At 47.5% G+C, this 20,940-nt stretch overlaps 5 protein-coding genes across 6 annotated transcripts; 4 read left to right on the forward strand and 1 right to left on the reverse strand.

The window, feature by feature from the left end:
- Positions 1-89: 89 nt before the first annotated feature.
- On the forward strand, positions 90-3,816 carry Usp20-33 (Ubiquitin specific protease 20/33). The gene is made up of 5 exons (XM_017166913.3): positions 90-552; positions 653-1,010; positions 1,070-1,844; positions 1,904-3,327; positions 3,391-3,816. The coding sequence occupies exons 1-5, from the start codon at positions 235-237 to the stop codon at positions 3,705-3,707; spliced, it is 3,192 nt and encodes a 1,063-aa protein (XP_017022402.1). The 5' UTR covers positions 90-234; the 3' UTR covers positions 3,708-3,816.
- A 378-nt stretch (positions 3,817-4,194) lies between these two features.
- SmydA-1 (SET and MYND domain containing, arthropod-specific, member 1) lies at positions 4,195-6,986 on the forward strand. Its single transcript, XM_017166774.2, has 6 exons — positions 4,195-4,508; positions 4,568-5,019; positions 5,699-6,127; positions 6,192-6,299; positions 6,422-6,606; positions 6,696-6,986. Exons 1-6 carry the CDS (start codon positions 4,377-4,379, stop codon positions 6,935-6,937), a joined length of 1,548 nt encoding a protein of 515 aa, XP_017022263.1. The 5' UTR covers positions 4,195-4,376; the 3' UTR covers positions 6,938-6,986.
- A 1,003-nt stretch (positions 6,987-7,989) lies between these two features.
- On the forward strand, positions 7,990-14,086 carry Mdr50 (Multi drug resistance 50). The gene is made up of 9 exons (XM_017166899.3): positions 7,990-8,203; positions 9,332-9,557; positions 9,621-9,901; positions 10,186-12,139; positions 12,208-12,513; positions 12,620-12,759; positions 12,822-13,383; positions 13,447-13,593; positions 13,658-14,086. The coding sequence occupies exons 1-9, from the start codon at positions 8,094-8,096 to the stop codon at positions 13,856-13,858; spliced, it is 3,927 nt and encodes a 1,308-aa protein (XP_017022388.1). The 5' UTR covers positions 7,990-8,093; the 3' UTR covers positions 13,859-14,086.
- Positions 14,087-14,573: 487 nt separating this feature from the next.
- Positions 14,574-17,899, reverse strand: Hsc70-5 (Heat shock protein 70 cognate 5). Its single transcript, XM_017166900.3, has 6 exons — positions 17,553-17,899; positions 17,393-17,439; positions 16,551-17,129; positions 15,145-16,249; positions 14,946-15,086; positions 14,574-14,887 (listed from the first exon to the last, which is right to left on the reverse strand). Exons 1-6 carry the CDS (start codon positions 17,640-17,642, stop codon positions 14,780-14,782), a joined length of 2,070 nt encoding a protein of 689 aa, XP_017022389.1. The 5' UTR covers positions 17,643-17,899; the 3' UTR covers positions 14,574-14,779.
- A 351-nt stretch (positions 17,900-18,250) lies between these two features.
- LOC108074755 (dnaJ homolog subfamily C member 11) lies at positions 18,251-20,571 on the forward strand. 2 transcript variants are annotated; one of them, XM_070284105.1, is made up of 7 exons: positions 18,251-18,501; positions 18,572-19,148; positions 19,211-19,508; positions 19,565-19,681; positions 19,744-20,167; positions 20,227-20,376; positions 20,440-20,571. In XM_070284105.1, the coding sequence occupies exons 1-6, from the start codon at positions 18,427-18,429 to the stop codon at positions 20,359-20,361; spliced, it is 1,626 nt and encodes a 541-aa protein (XP_070140206.1). In that variant the 5' UTR covers positions 18,251-18,426; the 3' UTR covers positions 20,362-20,376; positions 20,440-20,571. The 2 variants fall into 2 exon arrangements, with proteins under 2 accessions (XP_070140206.1, XP_017022420.1); XM_017166931.3 differs by having other exon boundaries at positions 20,227-20,571.
- The last annotated feature ends 369 nt before the right edge of the window (positions 20,572-20,940 follow it).

The raw sequence follows: 20,940 nt of genomic DNA on the forward strand, positions 1-20,940 counted from the left end.
TATTCGGGACTAGCTTGATTTTTTAACATATCGAAGTTAGGCGGAGTCAAAAATTTTAAAACTAGAGAAATAGGAAAATAGAGTAGCCGTTGTGTCAACAGTCTGGCAGCACAGGCTTTCCTATACAGGGCAGCACGGGCTTTCTTATACGGTTTTACAACTCCAAACATTTTGCACATATTTTGCAAGAAAACACCTTTTGCATAGGCAAAAACGTGTAAAATACGGAAATCCATGGAAAGCACAGGGTTAAGCGGAAACATATTTCCGTACATAGGAGTCCTGGTGAGTGTGACCAGCTGGAGGCATGCAGATAACGCGTTATTTTGCCGGCCTCTTCTGCGAGACGGTACGGTATTCTGGCTGGATAGAGCGTCGGGCACTCAACATTTCCAAGGCACTCATCCCAAATCAAAATTCTTTATAAAAATATCAATAAAAAGGAACCACGCCGAGCTCGGAGATATAATGAGTGTGAGTCCCAGCCCACATCAGCACAGTCCACATGTAGACCCACACAGCCGCGCCGCTGACTGCGATCTGGGGCACAAGGTGAGATGCGGAGTGGTGCTCCGCTCCGGGGGAACTGTCCCTTTCGTTTGCATTGTTTTGGACTCGCCTATTACATGACTTTCGATTTTCTCCGTGACAGCTAACGAATGGCCGTGCGATGACCGACTCGCGAGGCAGTCGTTGCCACGACCAAGTCTTTAGCGGATCGCTGAACTCGCTGGCCAGAAAGGAGGAGAGCGAGGAGGATGCAAAGGTCTTGGGCCCAGGCCCAGGCACGGGTCGCGTGGGCCTCCAGAACATTGCCAACACCTGCTACATGAACTCGGCGCTGCAGGCGCTGAGCAATCTGCCACCCATGACGCATTACTTCATCAACTGCAGCGAGTTGGTGGAGTACATTGCCGACCAGAGCGTCCGTCGCTGCAAGCCCGCTGGCCTGGCGAAGAGCTATCGCCGCCTTATGCAGGATATTTGGCAGGAAGTCGACGGAAACAAAGGTTCTGCATCATCCTCCTGTTGATAGCTGGAAAACCTACTAAAGTTTGCGATTTTGCAGAGGCCGTTGCTCCGCGTGGCATTTTGTACGGCATTCGGTCGGTGCATCCCATGTTCAGGGGTTACCAGCAACACGACACCCAGGAGTTTCTCCGCTGCTTTATGGACCAGCTGCATGAGGAGCTCACAGAGCAGGTATCCATGCTGCCACAGCCCCAAAACCAGTCACAATTGCAGTCCCAGCAACAGCAGCCGCCCAGCGAGACGGATGACGACAACGAAGATGAGGCGGTTCCTCCCTCCTTAACGCCAGCGACTTCCGAGAGCGAGTACGACACCTGCGAGAGCAGTATGTCGGAGCGCTCGGCGGAGGTGCTGCTCAAGACAGAGTACTTTGTGACGCCGCGTCGAACAAACGGCTCCAGCGGCAACATTCCGGAAACCCACCCAGTGCAGCTGCAACAGCCAAATGGATCCACCGCAGAGCAAAAGCCAGTAGAGGCGGCACGCTCCATCATTAGCGACGTATTCGACGGGAAGCTCTTATCCTCTGTACAATGCCTCACCTGCGATCGGGTGTCCACGCGTGAGGAGACATTCCAGGACCTATCGCTGCCCATTCCTAACCGCGACTTTCTCAACGTTCTCCACCAGACGCACAGCCTGAGTGTGCAGAGCCTGAATGCCGCCGAGACGTCCGCAAGGGCCAACGAAGGCTGGCTGGCCTGGATGTGGAATGTGCTACGCTCGTGGATTTATGGACCCTCAGTGACGCTCTACGATTGCATGGCCAGCTTCTTTAGTGCCGACGAGCTCAAGGGGGATAATATGTACAGGTAAGAGAAAGTGTTACTTGATGGATGAACTGAATACACACATACCCATTTCCTCTTAGCTGCGAGCGCTGTAACAAGCTCCGCACAGGCATCAAGTTCTCCAAAGTGCTCACCCTGCCAGAGGTGTTGTGCATACATTTGAAGCGCTTCCGTCATGACCTATCCTACAGCACGAAAATCTCGTCGGATGTCTACTTCCCGTTGGAGGGCTTCGATATGCGACCGTACATCCACAAGGATTGCCGCAGCCAGGTGCCCATATACAACCTCTCGTCGGTAATCTGTCACCATGGCACTGTGGGCGGTGGCCACTATACCTGCTATGCCCGCAACGCACTCAACGGGCGATGGTATGAGTTCGATGATCAATACGTGACGGAAGTGAGCCCAGAGACGGTGCAGACCTGCCAGGCATATGTGCTCTTCTACCAGAAGCACAACCCCCAGATGAAGCTTATACGGGAGACGGCGATCAGTTTGTCCACCACGCATCCGCTGTGCGACTCGGACATCCAGTTTTATGTGACCCGAGAGTGGCTGTCGCGACTAGCAACCTTCTCGGAGCCGGGGCCGATCAACAACCAGGAGATGCTCTGCCCCCACGGCGGTATTCTACATTCCAAGGCGGACTTGATCAGCCAAATAGCGGTGCCCATTTCGCAGCCGCTGTGGGACTATCTCTATCGAACATTTGGCGGCGGACCGGCGGTGAACATCATGTTTGAGTGCGAGATATGCAAGCGGGCGGCAGAGACACTGTCGCGGCGTCAGCAGTACGAGCTGAACGAGTTCACAAGGTACAATGGCCTGCAAAACGAGTTCGATTCGACGGCCATCTATGCCATTGCCATGCCCTGGCTGCGCTCCTGGCAGCAGTTCTCGCGCGGCAAGACCCACAAGGAGCCGGGACCGATAGCCAACGAGGGCATTGCTGCTCCCATGGATAATGGATCGCTAAATGGCTCTATGACCGCCGCCGTCAGCTGCGTTCGATTGGGCTCGGACTATGCCCAACTCAATGCCCGTTTGTGGCGATTCCTGCATAATATATACGGTGGCGGACCGGAAATCATGCTGCGCCAGGCTCTCTCCGACGACGAAGATGATGCCGGCGAGATTGAAATCATCGATCAGGACGATCAGGAGTGCAACGATGACGAGGAGCATCAGGAGGAGCGAGAGGAGAACGTTGTCATGCCGGAGCAGGATGTAGTTGAGACTCTTGACTACCAGCACAATCATTCCGACACCGAAAGCAACTTGGGGCGACGCAATACGCCGAGTCCGAGTCTCAGTTCCAGCCGAAGTCCGACGGCCAAGCGTCAGTCCGAGGAGGCGGAGTCGGATCTGCAGCCAAGTAGTCCAAAGTCAAAGCGCAACAGGGCGAGAGTGAAGGTCTCGGCCATGCGTTTAAATATGCGCAAGAAGGGCAAGCGGAATCGCAGCGCCTACAAGCAGCATGCGGAGATGTTTGGGGCCAAAGGTGAGTTTAATCCTGGCACTAAAAAACATTTATTTTATTTTATTTTCCTTTTATTCTATCCAGGAAACTACAATGCCAACACACAAGCCGATCCGCCAGCGGGCGAGCTGCACAGCAGAGACAAGGATAAGGATAAGGACAAGGACAAGAGCAAGGAGCGAACTAATGCATTTCCGAGCGAATACAGCTTACCCATTTCGATACCATTCCAAAGCGACAATTTCCAGGTGAACGGAGTTCACGAAAAGGGCAACAAGCTGCTGCGGAACGGCACCAGAAGCGGCAGCAACGCAACCACTAACAACAAGGAGAACGTGACGCTGCAAAAGTTCGTGACACTGCGCGAGGCGAATGGGCCGAGCGACGAGACTGACATTTGATCGATGGATCAGCCAGCGGATCAAGGTGGTGTAGTCCCTGGCAAGTCGCCGATTCGCAGGCCCACGAAAACCAAGTTTAGGCGTAAACGAAAGCGTTATTAGTTTAATACCCCAATGTGTTTGTTTTTGGTTGGGTTGGAGGCTGGAGGCTATCTAAGCTATATAAAAAAAAAATGTATTTATAAATTAATCGTATTGCCATTCCCCTAAGTCCCGGCGCCCTACCAGTTTACGTTTGCCCTGGCTCCTGTGCCAGGACCGACCTTTGTATATATATAGTATATAATAAATATATATATGTGGGAGTGTGATTTAAGTTGGTGTAAACATAGAGAATAAATCGTAGAGAGCATGGTCAGAAAGTGAAAAATCAATCCCTAGTTTAATTTCATTACGGAGGCATCGCATTGGTCCACTCCGCTACGCCGCCGACAACGACGACGGCGGCTGCTATTTATAGAGAGCCGAAGAAGCCAGAGTACGGCAGCTGAGCAGAGCAAATGTCGGTTGTATGCTGCTCTTCCGCCACTGGCCCAGTTCAAAGAGTTTGCGGAGGTGGATGCAAGCACATCTAGCGACTAGCGAGACTCTCTCTCTGGCTAAACGAAAACCACCTCTTTATTTTTTTCGGTATTATTGATTGTGTGCCGTGCCGCAGCCTCCGCCGAGATGAATCCCTGCCATGTGTGCCAAGAGCCCACAAAGAACAAGTGCTCCAACTGCAACCTGGTGTCCTACTGCAGCGTCCAGCATCAGAAGCAGGACTGGAAAACGCACAAGCCCAGCTGCCATCCATTCAAGGTGCGTTCCCATATATCCGAGCGATGACCCAACATAACCTCAACCCACCCCGCCTGCAGATCGCCCACAATGAACAGCTGGGCCGGCATCTGGTGGCCACACGCACCATCAAACCGTACGAGATCATCCTAAAGGAGGCTCCTCTGATGCGTGGACCTTCTCAGATTTCGGCACCCGTTTGCCTGGGCTGTCTCAACAGCATCGAGGCAGATGATCACATTGACTGCTCGGAGTGCGGCTGGCCATTGTGCGGCCCGGAGTGCAAGTCCCTGGATGAGCACAAGGCCGAGTGCGGCCTGACCAAGGATCGGGGTGACAAGGTCAATGTGACTGAGTTCAATGGGCCTCATCCGCTCTACACTTGCCTGAGCACCGTGCGATGTCTGCTTATTGGCGAGACGAGTCCGGAGAAGGCAAGCAAGTTCCAGGAGCTGGAGTCGCTGGAGTCCACCAGAAGGGGCTCCAATCAATGGAAGGCGGATCTGACCAGCATCGGGCAGTTTATACCAAAGTAGGTATTAGTTGGGAGGGAATAATAATGGTAAGAGTTGTGTTAAAGGGATAAAATGTTTAAATCCCAAGATCGAAGATATCATTTACTTAAAATACAGTAAATATGCAACAGATAATTGGCATTTCTTACACATTTATGGAAAGAGCAATGTGTAAAGCGTAATGTAAGCAATCTTATCTTATCTTGAAAGGTATTCCATAAGCTTGTTACCATAACTCCTAGAGGTATATAAATAATTTTAGATTACTATCTTACAAATGGTTATCTATAAACAATGAAATATCAACAAATTGAATAATCAAACAAAACAAATTAGTATAATTACTATCAATTCAAATAGAAAATTTGAATGATTGAACTTTAAGACCCTTTATAAAGCTTTTTTTATTTTAAACCTTTTTAGAATTTCATCAAGAAAACTAATTCATCATTAAGAAAGCTTTTTCAAAGCTAAAGAAAGCTGGATTGCAGACTTCATGTTACACATAAAACCCATTAAACCTTATCGAAATTAAACAAAATTTATAAATCTATTAATAAATCCTTAGATAAGATATACGAAATTTGGAAAGTTAAATAATCAATTAAAGAAAATTAACAAAATATATTCATAAATGCTTTCATAAGTCATATAACATCTGGCAAACTAAATAATCACATTTCTTATTTCCTTCAGATTCTTCAAGACCCAGAAATTCAGCGAGGAGGAGATCATGCGAGCTGTAGGTGCCCTGCAGATCAATGGCCACGAAGTGCCCATATCAGATCCACCTCATGTGGCTGTCTTTTACACTGCCTCCTTTGTGGAGAACTCCTGCCTACCCAATCTGGCCAAGAGCTTCAACAAAAACGGTCACTGCATCCTGTGGGCACCGCGAGAGATCAAGAAGAATGCTCACCTTAGCATTTGCTATTCGGATGCAGTGTGGGGCACTGCCGATCGCCAGCGCCATCTGATGCAGACGAAGCTCTTCAAGTGCGCTTGCGTGAGATGTGTGGATGTGACCGAGCTGGACACCCTTTACAGTGCCATCAAGTGCGAGGATCGCAAGTGTGGTGGTCTAATGCTGCCCATCAAGGATGATGACTGGAACGGCAGTTGGCGGTGGGTTTTTGTGTTTTATTTATAAAGTTTTATGATCTTGAAAGATTTCCCTAATCTTTTGCAGCTGCCGTGAGTGCCACAAGCAGGTGCAGAAGCACTATGTGGAGCGCATTTTGGAGCGAGCTGGCCAGGATATCCACAGCATGGAAAAGAATGTTGAAAGTGGTTTAAAGTGAGTGTATTTGCAATTTAAATTTAATTTTAAGTGTAATAATTTGGGGGGAAAAACGCATGTTAATAGATCTTCCATAAAATCCAAAAATAAATCTCCTTTTTGTCTCCTTAACTTCACAGATACCTCAAGCACTATGAAAAGTGGCTGCCGCCGCAGCATTACCACATGAGTGAGATCAAGATCCTGCTGGTCCAACTACTGGCCAAGGATCAGCAAGAGCTAATGGTGATCCCAGACGACCGTCTTCTATTGAAACTACAATTTGCTCGCGAGCTCATCGAGTTGTACGAGATAATAGCGCCGTGTAAGTGTGTTATTGTCGATAATCAAGTATACGCCGTGTTATCTCAAGTGCCTGTTTGACTGTATTCGTTTTTTTTATATGTTCCACAGGTGAAGTTCGCATGCTCGGCACGCTTTGCTTCGAGCTGCACTCGGCTATTGCCGAGCAGACACGTCGCGTGGCCCTGGAAACGAGCCTGTCGCCCAAGGACCGCCTGGAGGAGTCCCTTTTCTATGTGGACAAGTGCGTCAACTATCTGCAGTACGAGTCGGACATCTTTGTCGAGGGTCACATGCTCAAGCAGGCCAAGATTAACCGCGATGCCCTGCGCATGGTCACTAGGATCTCCTAAGTAATCATAAGCCTGTATTGAAATTACCAATAAATTGCCTTAACTGGATCCCGCCAATTGTTATTCAAATGTTGATAAATGGCCTACAAATTGTCCAGTCATGTCATCAGTCACGGGTCCAACGTCATCAGTTGCTGGCCCATTAGATCTATATGTATATTCCGTATTTATATTCCCGCCAGTGAGTAAGAACCGTGCTGACAGTCCCCATGGTGATAAGGATAAGATATTATACGGGCTGGTGTGTGCGTACCGAGCGTGACTTTATAAAATGGCTAAAGCTAAATAAGGGTATTATTTCCAAACAGCCCTAAAGGTGAAGGAATTCAAAACTATATAAAGTCAATCAGTAAAAACCCATTGATTGCGATTGCATTATGCATGATGCAATCTTTTGTTGTTAGCATTTACTTAATATCCAGGCTGTCTGATAATGATGACTTTACTTTTATCTAAAGACCAGAATTATGGCAAAGTCTGTTCATTTATCTATGTCAAGGCATAGTGCCAATTTATAACCTTATACAAAATGATATTAGTTGTCCCTTGGCCCCAAAATCTTAAGTCAAATTCTTAATCACTGATTGATCTAATGTCCAAGGTCTCAATACCTCATTGCTAGACTATCATCATTTTTAAAAGGAAAATCCCACTAATTACGTTACTTTTTGAAAGTCACTGACCTAGGGGTACTGAAAAAAAGCTATGGCAAAGCTTTTTGCCTTGAGGACTATTGTATTTTAAATAACCCCTTAAATATCCCATCGGGGCTAACACAGCACGTTTTCAGTCATAACATTATAATCGGTTTCGTCAGATTCCGCTTCACGTGCATCCGTTTTCGTATATTTTCCATCTGGCCTGAAGGAATTTCATCAGCAGACCAAACTCACCATTAGTCTTAAGAATTTTATACCTCCGCTCAATATATATTGATAAACATTCGCATTATCAGCTGATAAGGCTCCACTCTCGCCGGGCAGCCATTGGAATATAAACCCATGCGTAGCGGCCATATTCTAATAGTCTTTTTTAGTCGCTGCTGCCTGCAGGTCTCTTTTTTTCGGCCCATGTGATTCTATCCAGCCACTACGCGATATAGTCTGCTGATAGATATAGTTATAGTGTCCTGACCTTCGATTAACTAGTGTGTACGATGACCGGCACGAACGGCCACGTCGTCAAGGACGATGAAAATTCGCGATCCCAGTACAAGACAAACATTGTCCTGGGCAACCAGCTTGAGGACCGGGATCGAAAGAGCTTGTGAGTTTTCTATAAGTGATTATGAAATAATTAATAATTTTAAAGTTCAAAAGGATATCCTAAGAACATTGAGTGTACTGCAAAGTGTTCCAGTGTTTACTGTGAAATTAGTGAAATCAGGAAGGCTTAATAATCACAGGCCTATACCTCTTTTAATGGCCTTTTAATTGATTAAATTGTGCTAAACTAATCTCTACTTAAGAGATTACATCTAGTTTTATAATTAATTGACATGTTTCCGTTGAGTACGCTGACTGTATTTCGAATTCCATTCAAGTTTTTCACCTTTTGCCAAAAATGCTCTCCAACGATGACATTGCTAATTATATGTATAATGGTTAATCAATGTACATTGCGTATATTAATTCTTAAATACCCTATCGATGGGGTAATACTGACTTTGTGGATACAGTGCAAGTGACTTTTAAAAAGGGGAAATAAATTAATTATTCAAGTGTTGAATTTTATTTAAAGTTTGACTATCTTCAAAAAAAGTTGTGAATCATTTAAAGCTACATAAATACGTTTAGGGTGTTGTTTTAGGGGTCACCTAAGACTTAAGTCCTTGATGAAAGAATAGATTAGGTTTTATCCAAAGAAATATAATGCTTTTGTGTAATTAAACACTCCTGACCATCTAATAGATCAATCCTAAAAACTATCCTAACTAAATTTAATTGAAAACCCTTTTAAGTACCTAAATTTTCCTTATTAGATTGCCCATAAATAAGTGTGACTATATAGTCGCTTTAATCAGCAAAGTTATTTGTTTATCATTCATTGATTGCTAATGCAATAAATGTTGACTAGAGACAGAGTGAAAGAGTGAATGCCAACCCACGGCGTAATCAGATTCCACGAGTGGGAGCTCGAGCCTAGTACTATATACATATGCACACACATATCGCCCCAAAGATAGTAAACCCGAAGTTTGGTCACAGAGCTATTGGCTGTTTGAAACCACTCGGAACCTTGCCCATTGTCATGGGTGGTAGATAAAGAGGTTGTGCACGATTGGTGATTCGCGAATCGCGCGCGGCGCCTGGTATGGGTTCAGGGTTATGGCGTCAATAGAAACGACTGATAACCATCTATGATTGCCATCCTTTATTATTATTACCATTGCAGTGAGCCCAACAAGTCGAAAAAGAAGTCCAAGCATGACGACGCAAATGAGGAGGAGGAAGAGGAGGGCTTCAAGTACCAGGAGGATATCAAACAAGTGGGCTACTTCCAGATGTTCCGCTATGCCACCAAAAAGGATCGCATGCTCTACGCAATCGGATTGCTGGCTGCCGTGGCCACCGGTCTCACAACTCCTGCCAACAGTTTGATCTTTGGCAATCTGGCCAATGTGAGTTGAATTTATCTCTTGAAAGATCTTTCTTTAAAACATTAAATCCTTTTCGTATTACAGGACATGATTGACTTGGGTGATCTTGTTCAAGGAAAGACCTACCGCGCCGACGATGATGCGGGCAATTTACTTCTGGACAAAGTCCAGCAATTCTCCCTGCAAAACACATACATTGGCATCGTTATGCTGGTGTGCTCCTATCTATCGATCACCTGCTTCAACTACGCCGCCCACTCCCAGATCCTGACCATACGCTCAAAGTTCTTTCGCTCCATTTTGCATCAAGACATGAAGTGGTATGACTTCAACCAGAGCGGTGAAGTGGCCAGCCGAATGAATGAGTAAGTCACTCTAAACGCCTTATCAATCACATATTTGGTCACTATTCGGGGAAAATTATAATCACTTTGCGGTATCAAAAAATGGTTTGTCTGCTGACTTATCTACATTTTGATTTACAAATCATTAGAAAGGTTATCTCCGGGGTTCATATGAACCTTAAAAGAGCTCTAAACTAGCTATATAACTTTTAAATAAAATCCTTCAAATCTCCATCTTAAAGAAAGATCTTCCCCAGAGATTATACATTACCTTTACTCTAATCTAAATCTGTCTCCCCTTGCAGAGATCTCTCCAAGATGGAGGATGGCCTGGCTGAAAAGGTGGTGATGTTTGTCCACTACTTTGTATCCTTCGTGGGATCTCTGGTCTTGGCCTTCGTCAAGGGCTGGCAATTATCGCTGGTGTGTTTAACCAGTCTTCCACTGACCTTCATCGCCATGGGCCTGGTCTCAGTGGCTACTTCCCGTCTGGCCAAGAAGGAGGTGAGCATGTATGCCGGCGCCGCTGTAGTGGCCGAGGGTGCACTCTCCGGTATCCGAACCGTGAAAGCCTTCGAGGGTGAAGCCAATGAAGCAGCCGCTTACAAAGAACGCGTGGTTGCTGCCAAGTTGCTTAATATCAAGAGGAACATGTTTTCCGGAATCGGCTTCGGTCTGCTCTGGTTCTTCATCTACGCTTCTTATGCATTGGCCTTCTGGTACGGAGTGGGTCTGGTGATCAAGGGCTATCATGACACTTATTATGAAAACTACGATGCTGGTACCATGATCACCGTCTTCTTCTCGGTCATGATGGGCTCCATGAATATCGGAATGGCGGCGCCTTACATCGAGGCCTTTGGCATTGCGAAGGGCGCTTGCGCGAAGGTCTTTCACATCATCGAACAGATACCCACCATCAATCCGATCGACGCTCAGGGTAAAAACTTGAATCAGCCCCTTACGACCATTGAGTTCAAGGACGTGGAGTTCCAGTATCCCACGCGGCCGGAGATTCCCATTCTGAATAGATTGAACCTGAAGATCCACCGAGGACAGACGGTGGCCTTGGTGGGCCCATCCGGCTGTGGCAAGTCCACTTGCATCCAGTTAATCCAGCGGTTTTACGATCCTCAAGGCGGCAGTCTCTACTTTAATGGTTCTGATCTGAAGGACATCGATATCAACTGGCTGCGATCGAGGATCGGTGTGGTGGGTCAGGAGCCAGTGCTCTTCGGCACCTCCATTTACGAGAATATCCGATACGGTCGGGAAGATGCCACCCGGGAGGAGATCGAGGCCGCTGCTGCCGCTGCTAATGCAGCTATATTTATCAAGAAGCTGCCCAAGGGATACGATACCCTGGTGGGAGAGCGAGGAGCCCAGTTGTCTGGAGGTCAGAAGCAGCGCATTGCTATCGCTCGCGCCCTGATCCGTGACCCCGAGATCTTGCTCCTGGATGAAGCTACCTCCGCCCTTGATACAGCTAGTGAGGCCAAGGTACAGGCCGCTCTGGAGAAGGTCAGTGCTGGCCGGACCACAATTATTGTGGCTCACCGCTTGTCCACTGTCCGTCGGGCAGACAGGATTGTGGTGATTAATAAGGGAGAGGTGGTGGAGAGTGGAACCCATCAAGAGCTTATGGAACGGAAGGATCATTACTACAATCTGGTGACCACACAACTGGGTGACGATGACGGCTCTGTCCTAAGTCCCACTGGTGATATCTACAAGAACTTTGACATCAAGGACGAAGATGAAGAGGAAATTAAGGTCATTCACGACGAAGATGAGGAAGAGGTGGAGACATCAACGAAGAAGGATAAGAAAAAGAAGAAGGTCAAGGATCCCAACGAAGTCAAGCCCATGGCCGAAGTTATGAAGATGAATAAGCCGGAGTGGTTCCAGATTACCGTGGGCTGTATCTCCTCCGTGATCATGGGCTGTGCCATGCCCATCTTTGCCGTGCTTTTCGGCAGCATTCTCCAGGTCCTGTCCGTGAAGGATAACGATGAATATGTGCGCGACAACACCAACGAGTACAGCTTGTACTTCCTGATCGCCGGTATTGTCGTGGGCTTTGCCACCTTCCTGCAGATCTACTTCTTTGGAATCGCTGGCGAGCGACTAACGGAACGCATCCGAGGACTCATGTTTGAGACTATGCTGCGCCAGGAGGTTGCTTGGTTTGATGACAAGGCCAATGGAACGGGAAGCCTCTGCGCCCGTCTCTCCGGAGATGCGGCTGCCGTTCAGGGGGTGAGTCCATCAGAGAGTTCTGGTGGTAACCTTTCTTTATTAAACTCTCTTTTTTGTTCCATCTTTAGGCCACTGGTCAGCGCATTGGAACCATCATCCAATCGATCTCTACTCTCCTCTTGGGCATCGGTCTGTCCATGTACTACGAGTGGAGTCTGGGTCTCGTGGCTCTGGCCTTCACCCCATTCATCCTCATTGCCTTCTACATGCAGAGAACCCTGATGGCCAAGGAGAACATGGGCTCGGCCAAGACAATGGAGAACTCCACAAAGTTGGCCGTCGAGGTGGTTTCAAACATTCGCACTGTTGTGTCTCTGGGTCGCGAGGAAATGTTCCATCAGACCTACATTGGCATGCTGATTCCAGCTGTTGAGGTAGGTCAAGACAAAAGGGGGTTAGCTTATCTTTATAACCACCCATTTATCTATTAAGAAGTGTAGAGAGGGAGAGCACAAAGAATAACCACTCTTCTCCTTGCAGATATCCAAGAAGAACACTCACTTCCGTGGATTGGTGTATGGTCTGGCTCGTTCCCTGATGTTCTTCGCCTATGCCGCCTGCATGTACTACGGAACATGGTGTGTGATCAACCGTGGAATCGAGTTCGGAGATGTCTTCAAGTAAGTGGAGGGATTAGAAGAATCCAAAGAAAGGGAACCCCTAACAAATGTTACTTTTCCAGGGTATCTCAAGCTTTGATCATGGGCACTGCTTCCATTGCCAACGCCTTGGCCTTTGCTCCCAACATGCAGAAGGGTGTGTCGGCGGCCAAGACAATCTTCACGTTTCTGCGTCGCCAGCCGAAGGTCGTGGATAGGCCTGGAGTGTCCCCGGCGCCGTGGCACTGCGAGGGTAATGTCCGTTACGACAAGGTTGAGTTCAGCTATCCCACGCGTCACGAGATGCAGGTGCTCAAGGGCCTCAGTCTGGCCGTGGCCAAGGGCCAGAAGGTGGCGCTGGTTGGTCCTTCGGGTTGTGGCAAGTCCACTTGCATTCAGCTCATACAGCGTTTCTACGACGTGGACGAGGGTGCAACTCTTATCGATGAGCGCGATATACGCGACGTTACGATGAGAAATCTTCGCAACCAGCTGGGCATTGTATCCCAGGAACCCATCCTCTTCGATCGCACCATCAGGGAGAACATAGCCTATGGCGACAACTCGAGGACTGTGACCGATCAGGAGATCATCACCGCCTGCAAAAAGTCAAATATCCATGAATTCATCGCTAACCTGCCACTGGTGAGTTTCTTATGTGAGATTTTTTAGGTCGGATTTTTCATAATTGGAATTTTCTCTTTTTAGGGCTATGACACAAGAATGGGCGAAAAGGGTGCCCAGCTGTCCGGAGGTCAGAAGCAGCGCGTTGCCATTGCCCGAGCTCTCATCCGGAATCCCAAGATCATGCTGCTCGACGAGGCCACCTCCGCCTTGGACGCTGAAAGTGAAAAGGTGAGTGGGAAGAGAGCTTTTTCTTCCCTTTGAAAATACTTATTCATCCTTGCAATCCTTACAGGTTGTCCAAGATGCCCTCGATGCCGCCTCCGAGGGTCGCACCACCATCAGCATAGCCCACAGACTGTCCACCATTGTCCACTCGGACGTGATCTTTGTGTTCGAGAACGGAGTCGTGTGTGAAACCGGTGATCACAAGCAACTGCTCGCGAATCGCGGACTCTACTACACGCTCTACAAGCTGCAGAGCGGAGCCATGTAGGACCCATCATCACATCATCATCTTAGCCTAGATCTAGCCAATCATGTAGCTTAGTGAATTGCGAACAATGACACTATCTAGTATTCTGAACAATAGTCCATAGTTTTTAGTTAATTTAGGAATATTTAAGTATTTAATATCTCGAGGAATTTATGAATGAATTTTAAATCGAAACTGTGCTTCAATATTCTAAGAAATAAAGATATTTTCGATATTTTTGTATGTAAATGTTTGTTTGGTTTTTATTTTAATTTACATCGATTTGTTTGTTTAATTTTAATTGCATATTACCCAGTCGAATCGGTTGGTTATCCACTGGAAACCCATATACAATTTAGCTTAAATTAGGACCTCCAAACGGATCATCTGTTCACTTGGATCGCCGTGAGCTGAGTTATCTTCTTGTGTGCTGTGCTCGCTTGTTATTGTACAACTATAACTAGTTTAGAATATACGTAAAAATAAGCAAAATCTTACAGGGAACACAACACATAGCACTCTAGATAAGGCAGGAATAGCCCCTCGATTGCATAATAAACAATAAAAACTTTATGCATTCGAATGGTGCAATGGCTACCTCAAACGGCTTGTTCTTTCTGCTTGGAAGTCACATTGTCTGATTTGATCTGGTCGCATCTCTGCTGGATTTATTACCTTTCTAAACCAAACACTCGGGTGAAAGCATTTAACCCAAAGGTAGGAAATGAGGAAATGCTTCAGATTTTGTGTCTTTTATGATTCAGAAAGGGAATAAATCGTGCTACTACACATTTTGGGTAAATGCCTGTGCTTGTTTCATGATGATTCGGGAAAGGAATATGACGTTTGTGTGTGTTTGTTTAGCGTAAAACTTAATCGAAATCCAGAAGCGATTATCATTAAATTAAGGGAACAACAACTATGACTATATGGTTGCCTAATTTAGTTCTTCTCCTCCTTCTTGGCCTCGCCAGAAGTGTCACTGGAGCCGCTGCTGCTGTCAGAGGAGGAAGAGCTGTTGGCACCGCTGCTCTCGCGCTCAGCGGACATCTGAAACGGAACAAAGGTTAGTACAAACCGAGAAAATAATTGTAAATGGCACACTGACCTTCTTGTAGGCCATCTCGAAGAGCTTGAGGGAGGATTGCTGCAGCTGGGAGGTGGCCTTCCTCACCTCCTCCAGATCGGCGGTCTCCTTGTTGGCCAGCAACGTGCGCAGATCGGCAATCTCCTTCTTCAGCTTCTCGCACTGCAATGAAATACGAAAGTTAGCACATTTTCTCCAAGGATTATATGTTTTATATTACCTCCTCGGCAGGCAGCTGGCTCTTGAACTCCTCCATCTTGGTCTCAGTGTCGTGGACTATGCTCTCGCCCTGGTTAACGATCTCGATCAGCTCACGCTTCTTCTTGTCGGCGGAGGCATACTCCTCGGCCTTCTTGATCATGTTCTCGATCTCGTCCTTGCTCAGGCCACCGCTCGACTGGATGACAATCTGCTGCTCCTTTCCAGTGCCCTTATCCTTGGCCGACACATGCACAATACCGTTGGCATCGATATCGAACACAACCTCGATCTGGGGGACACCGCGCGGTGCTGGGGGAATACCCACCAGTGTGAAGGAGCCCAGCATCTTGTTGTCGGTGGCCATCTCACGCTCGCCCTGGTGCACCTTGATCTCCACCTGGGTCTGGCCATCGCTAGCAGTAGAGAACACCTGCGACTTCTTGGTGGGAATCGTGGTGTTGCGGGAAATCAAACGGGTGAACACTCCGCCGAGAGTTTCGATACCCAACGACAGCGGGGTAACGTCGAGCAGGAGCACATCGGTGACATCGCCGGCCAACACACCACCCTGGACGGCAGCACCGACAGCCACAGCCTCATCGGGGTTGACGGAGCGCGATGGCTGGCGACCGAACAGATCTTGCACAGTAGACTGCACCTTTGGCATACGGGTCATGCCACCGACCAACAGAACCTCACCGATTTCCGACTTGGCGACCTCGGCATCGGACAGAGCCTTCTGGCAGGGCTGAATGGTGCGCTTGATCAGGTCACCGACCAGGCTCTCGAGCTTGGAGCGGGTCATCTTCAGGTTCATGTGCTGGGGACCGGCGGCATCCATGGTCAAATAGGGCAGATTGATGTCCGTCTGCTGAGACGACGACAGCTCGCACTTGGCCTTCTCGGCAGCTTCCTTCAGTCGCTGCATGGCGATGTTGTCTTTGCGGATATCAATGCCGGTGTCCTTCTTGAACTCCGACACCAAGAAGTTGACAATGGTGTTGTCAAAGTCCTCACCGCCCAGCAGAGTGTCGCCGTTGGTGGACTTGACCTCGAAGACGCCCTTTTGGATCTCCAGAATGGAAATATCGAAGGTGCCGCCGCCCAAATCGTAAACGGCAATGCTGCAAAATTAAGGTTATTAAAGTTAAAGTTAATCATTAAAAATAAAAAAACTTATTCTTTTCGTAATGGTAATGCATTTCTTCGAGCTGTTTGACAATAGTACCCCACGTTAATTCATAGATAAGAGTCAATGTCTTCACACAAACATTTAAAGAAATCGTTAGAAACTCAAAGAACAATCTAGAAAACTTATTCGGGCATAAAAAATTCCCCCAACTGTTGCCAATGAAGATAATTAATGGCCAACACATAAGTTTATCTATAAGAAATTATCTAAGAAAATCCTTGTAAACTACTCACATTTTGTCCTCCGTCTTGTCCATTCCATAGGCCAGAGCGGCGGCTGTGGGCTCGTTGATCACACGCAGCACATTGAGGCCGGCAATCTGTCCAGCGTCCTTGGTGGCCTGACGCTGCGAGTCATTGAAGTAGGCGGGCACAGTAACAACAGCATTCTTCACGGGGGTGTTCAAGTACGCCTCGGCAGTCTCCTTCATCTTGATCAGAATGAAGGCACCGATTTGGGAGGGCGAGTAGACTTTGCCGTCGGTGGCCGAGACCCAGGCATCACCATTGGAGGCCTTCACAACCTTGTAGGACAAATTAGTGATGTCCTTCTTCACCTCCGGATCGTCAAAGCGGCGGCCAATCAGACGCTTTGTGGCGTAGAAGGTGTTGGCCGAGTTGGTAACAGCCTGACGCTTGGCGGGCATGCCCACTAGGCGCTCGCCCTCCTTGGTGAAAGCGACATGGGAGGGTGTGGTGCGGGCACCCTCGGCATTCTCAATCACCTTGGCCTGCTTGCCCTCCATAACGGCCAAACAGGAGTTGGTGGTGCCAAGATCGATGCCGATAACAGCACCTTTGACCTCGCCGGACCTGTAAAAGGGGTGGGAATGGGTTATACACAGGAAGGCATATGGATGGGGAGCCGCGATAAGGCAGCCGGCAACAAGTGGAGATAAGAGCCACGTTTCCATAGTTAGGGATACTTTCAATTATCACCAAGGCTCTCTTTGAGAATCTTCACTAATGATGCAACATGAAAGTGGCCACTGGAAATTGTATGTTTACCGAGTGCTTACATAAGCGGAGGGGGGAAATGGGGGATTTGGGGAAATCGGGGAATAAAGTTCACTTACTTGTAGCGCATTTGACCCGACAATCCGTTGCAAGCACCGGGCAGAGTCTGCAAGAGAAGAGGCAGTGCATCGTGGAATATTCGGGTAAAACATGACATTCCCGCGGCATGCCGCACTTTACATAATAGTCGCCGCCGCCACCGCCGGACGGAATACTCACGCGGAATATGCTAGAAGCTCCGTTTATGTTCGAGGACACCACGCCGGCCTGGCGGGCGATGCGGGGCAGAATCTTGGGCACACGCAGCATTTTCGGATATCTTTACTTCTGAAATTTCACGCGACTAATTGTCGAATTAAAAGCAAAAATTTCGTCAGAAAAACGGCGAACGAGCACGTTTCTTCCCGAGCTGAAAGGTAAGTAATCGATAGGCGATGACGGTTCAGCGGTGCGGGTTCTTGGCTCTAGAGCTGCCAACTTGTGTGCAGGAGTGGAGCTCCTTCAATTGGGAAGGGGCGTTGTAAATTGTATGTTTTTTGAGTATTTTAAACGAATTGCAGGGCAATGTGGTTTGATTAAACAATGAAAAGTAACTAGATCGCATATTCCTCTTATAAAAATTTAAGAAATTTTATTAATGTGAAAAAACATGACGAAAAAGAAGCCTTACAAGTTTGTGTAAAATATATATTAAGTTGAAAAAAAAAAAATCTTGAATAAATCAAATTAATAAAACAAACAAATTCTTATTGAAGACTTTAAAATGTATTTAAAACAATAAATTTCTTATTAGACTTTAAAAGTTTAACCGATAGTTGCACTTTTTTGCCGACTCCCATCTCTAGTTTCTTATTCGCCGCAGTATGACCGCAGCTGGCAAGAAACCCCTACTGGGAGCTATCGTCAACTATCGGCATATTCAACACATGTATTCAATCAATTTATCATTGCGTAAAAGTACCCAAAAATTTCGAAATCCCAAATTCACAGATAAAACGCCGGTGAGGCCCGTGCGTAGCCGGTTCCGTTCCCGTCCCTCTTCCAATCCGAGCAGTAGCAGTAGTAGCAGATCCCAGGGAGCAAATAGAGCGCCATGGCCTCAGATCATGATGAATCGGACGCTGAGCTGGAGGAGAACTACTACACATTTCTGAATTTGCCCCGGGACGTAAGTGCAGTGTCACCCACAGCCGGAGATAAGGCTCCACAGCTCATGCCACTGCCCCTCCGCTTTTTAGGCCACCGCGGAGCAAATCAATACGGCGTACCGGAAACAGAGCCGCATTTACCATCCGGACAAGCACCTGGACCCTGAGAGCAAGACGAAAGCGGAGCTCATGTTCAATCGCACCAAGCGCGCCTACGAGGTGCTCTCGGATCCCCATCAGCGGGCCATCTACGACTCGGTGGGCGAGAAGGGGCTGCGTACCGAGGGCTGGGAGATTGTACACCGGACAAAGACGCCCGCAGAAATCAGGGAAGAGTACGAACGGCTGGCGCAGGCGGCTGCCGAACGGCGTCTGCAGCAGAGGACAAATCCCCGAGGCAACATCACCATCAACGTAAATGCCACGGAGATCTTTGCGCCGTACGACGATACAGAGATGCCGCGCGTGGAGATCGGCTCTATGAGCATTGCCCAGTCCATTGAGGCGCCAATCACCCGCAAGGACATGATCATCATGAGCGGCAACCTGTACTCCTCCAATGGCAATGGCAGCGGTGGTTTCATGGTGGCCGGACGACGGCTGCTCAATAAGGGCTGGCTGGAGGTGTGCGCCGGAGCGGGAAACGGCTTTCTGTTGGGCCTCAAGGGTACTGTCAGTTACTTTACAATCTCAGGCATTTTTAATATGATAAATTTCCGTTCTCTGCAGGTGGCCGCACTCTTACCCAGAAGCTTACTCTTAACGGAGGCACAAACCTGAACTTCCGGGACCAGGGAGTGATACCGGCTGTGTTCTCCACACTGGCTGTGCAGCTGGACAAGCACACGGTGGGCAGCTTGACGCTGAATGCCGGGCCGCAGTCCTCTATGTCCACGCAGATTGATCACTCCAAAGAGGAGTACTCGCTGAGCTCGTCCTTTGTGATTGGAACACCGCATATATACTTTGGACTGTCCTACACCCGCAAGCTAATGGAGAACGAGATGAAACTGAAGCTTGCTGCCAAGTAGGGGCTTGGGAACAGAGTAAAGGTCAGGGTATTAATCCATATTTGTTTTGCAGAGTGGGAACCTTCGGCTTCATGGGCGAGTATGGTGTGGAGAAGAAGGTATCCAAATACAGCTCAGTTACGGCCACGGTCTCCATTGGTGTGCCTTCTGGTGTCATACTTAGATTCAAGTGAGAGCTTCTAGCATCCTGGAGCTAAGCAAATCAAAGTAAACCTCTGCCTTATCCCTCAGAATACTGCGTTCAAATCAATCGTACGTGTTCCCCATTCACCTGAGCGAAGAAATAGTGCCCGCTGCCGTATTTTATGCCTCAGTGACACCAGTAATCGCGTGGTTCCTCATCAAGAAGACTGTAATGGATCCCATGGAGGCGGAGCGCAAAAGCATCGAGGTGGAGCGGACGAAGCGGCAAAATGAGCAGCGACTGACGGCCAAGCGACAGGAGGCTAGTGCTGCCGTTCATCTGATGCAGAGAACGTACAATCGGATTATGACCGAGGAGCTGGAGCGGACGGGTCTAATTGTGACGCGAGCAGTCTACGGCTGTACGATGGATGGCAGCAACCAGTTCAAGCCGGAACAGTCGCTGGACGTCACCATACCCATACAGTGCCTGGTCAAGGATGGAACGCTGCAGCTGTACGAGTCCTCAAAAGTGCGTTTCGGTGTGATTCTCCTCAATTTTCGGAGTGTTACTGTGTAAATTTTTTACAGAGTGACCTGCCCGGCTTCTATGACCCAAGCATTGGCGACGAGAAGATACTACGCATCGAGTACACCTACCAGAACCAGTTCAAAGTGATCAACATCAAGGACAATGAGGGGCTGCGTCTACCATTGCCGGGATAGCTTTGATTGTTGGAGGCATGGCACTGCAATTAGTATAAATCATCAGTTGTGTTTGTAACTTGTTTTTATTCTTGATAGAAAGCAAAGACCCATTCCCAGGACATGGGGCATGTATTTTCCCCAATTTACAAATGCCACTCATTAACTCGCTAGTTTTTTGGGATACTTAACTGATCCGAAATGAGCAATAAACCAGAGAGAACTATGAAAGTGTAATTTTTGTAATTTCTTTTAGCTGAGATAAACAAAAACCAAAGCGAATTTATTATTTTTTATCAAACAATTCACAGATTTAGCTTATTAAATTCACACAATTAAATATTTGTTAATTAAATAAAATATTTGTACGCCTTAGAGATGAGTTTTTCAAATTGGGTTAACTATCGGCAAACATTTTAATGACATCCCTAATTTTCCTGGTCCCGTTATTTTGCAGCTGTAAAGGTTCGGAGCTGAATTTGGAGATTAATTTAAAAACATAAATAAACAGATGCACCATTTAAAGGGCTAATCAAGAGCTAAATCTATGCCTTTGGTTTTAATTTTAAAAATAATATATCTAATTATTTAAGGTAAATA

Source organism: Drosophila kikkawai, chromosome 2R, assembly GCF_030179895.1.
Source record: "Drosophila kikkawai strain 14028-0561.14 chromosome 2R, DkikHiC1v2, whole genome shotgun sequence".
NCBI lineage: Eukaryota > Metazoa > Arthropoda > Insecta > Diptera > Drosophilidae > Drosophila > Drosophila kikkawai.

What these genes read in the sequence shown, in the direction of transcription:
- SmydA-1 (XM_017166774.2), top strand. Translation starts at nt 4,377, where the DNA reads ATGAATCCCTGCCATGTGTGCCAAGAGCCCACAAAGAACAAGTGCTCC. An exon ending in GACTGGAACGGCAGTTGGCG is followed by an intron (nt 6,128 to 6,191) that starts GTGGGTTTTTGT and finishes AATCTTTTGCAG; the next exon opens with CTGCCGTGAGTGCCACAAGC. An exon ending in GTACGAGATAATAGCGCCGT is followed by an intron (nt 6,607 to 6,695) that starts GTAAGTGTGTTA and finishes TATGTTCCACAG; the next exon opens with GTGAAGTTCGCATGCTCGGC.
- Usp20-33 (XM_017166913.3), top strand. Translation starts at nt 235, where the DNA reads ATGGAAAGCACAGGGTTAAGCGGAAACATATTTCCGTACATAGGAGTC. An exon ending in AAGGGGGATAATATGTACAG is followed by an intron (nt 1,845 to 1,903) that starts GTAAGAGAAAGT and finishes ATTTCCTCTTAG; the next exon opens with CTGCGAGCGCTGTAACAAGC. An exon ending in GGAGATGTTTGGGGCCAAAG is followed by an intron (nt 3,328 to 3,390) that starts GTGAGTTTAATC and finishes TATTCTATCCAG; the next exon opens with GAAACTACAATGCCAACACA.
- Mdr50 (XM_017166899.3), top strand. Translation starts at nt 8,094, where the DNA reads ATGACCGGCACGAACGGCCACGTCGTCAAGGACGATGAAAATTCGCGA. An exon ending in TGCTGATTCCAGCTGTTGAG is followed by an intron (nt 12,514 to 12,619) that starts GTAGGTCAAGAC and finishes TTCTCCTTGCAG; the next exon opens with ATATCCAAGAAGAACACTCA. An exon ending in TCATCGCTAACCTGCCACTG is followed by an intron (nt 13,384 to 13,446) that starts GTGAGTTTCTTA and finishes TTCTCTTTTTAG; the next exon opens with GGCTATGACACAAGAATGGG.
- LOC108074755 (XM_017166931.3), top strand. Translation starts at nt 18,427, where the DNA reads ATGGCCTCAGATCATGATGAATCGGACGCTGAGCTGGAGGAGAACTAC. An exon ending in CTTTCTGTTGGGCCTCAAGG is followed by an intron (nt 19,149 to 19,210) that starts GTACTGTCAGTT and finishes CGTTCTCTGCAG; the next exon opens with GTGGCCGCACTCTTACCCAG. An exon ending in AAACTGAAGCTTGCTGCCAA is followed by an intron (nt 19,509 to 19,564) that starts GTAGGGGCTTGG and finishes TTTGTTTTGCAG; the next exon opens with AGTGGGAACCTTCGGCTTCA.
- Hsc70-5 (XM_017166900.3), bottom strand. Translation starts at nt 17,642, where the DNA reads ATGCTGCGTGTGCCCAAGATTCTGCCCCGCATCGCCCGCCAGGCCGGC. An exon ending in GAGCTTCTAGCATATTCCGC is followed by an intron (nt 17,440 to 17,552) that starts GTGAGTATTCCG and finishes CTTCTCTTGCAG; the next exon opens with ACTCTGCCCGGTGCTTGCAA. An exon ending in GACAAGACGGAGGACAAAAT is followed by an intron (nt 16,250 to 16,550) that starts GTGAGTAGTTTA and finishes TTAATTTTGCAG; the next exon opens with CATTGCCGTTTACGATTTGG.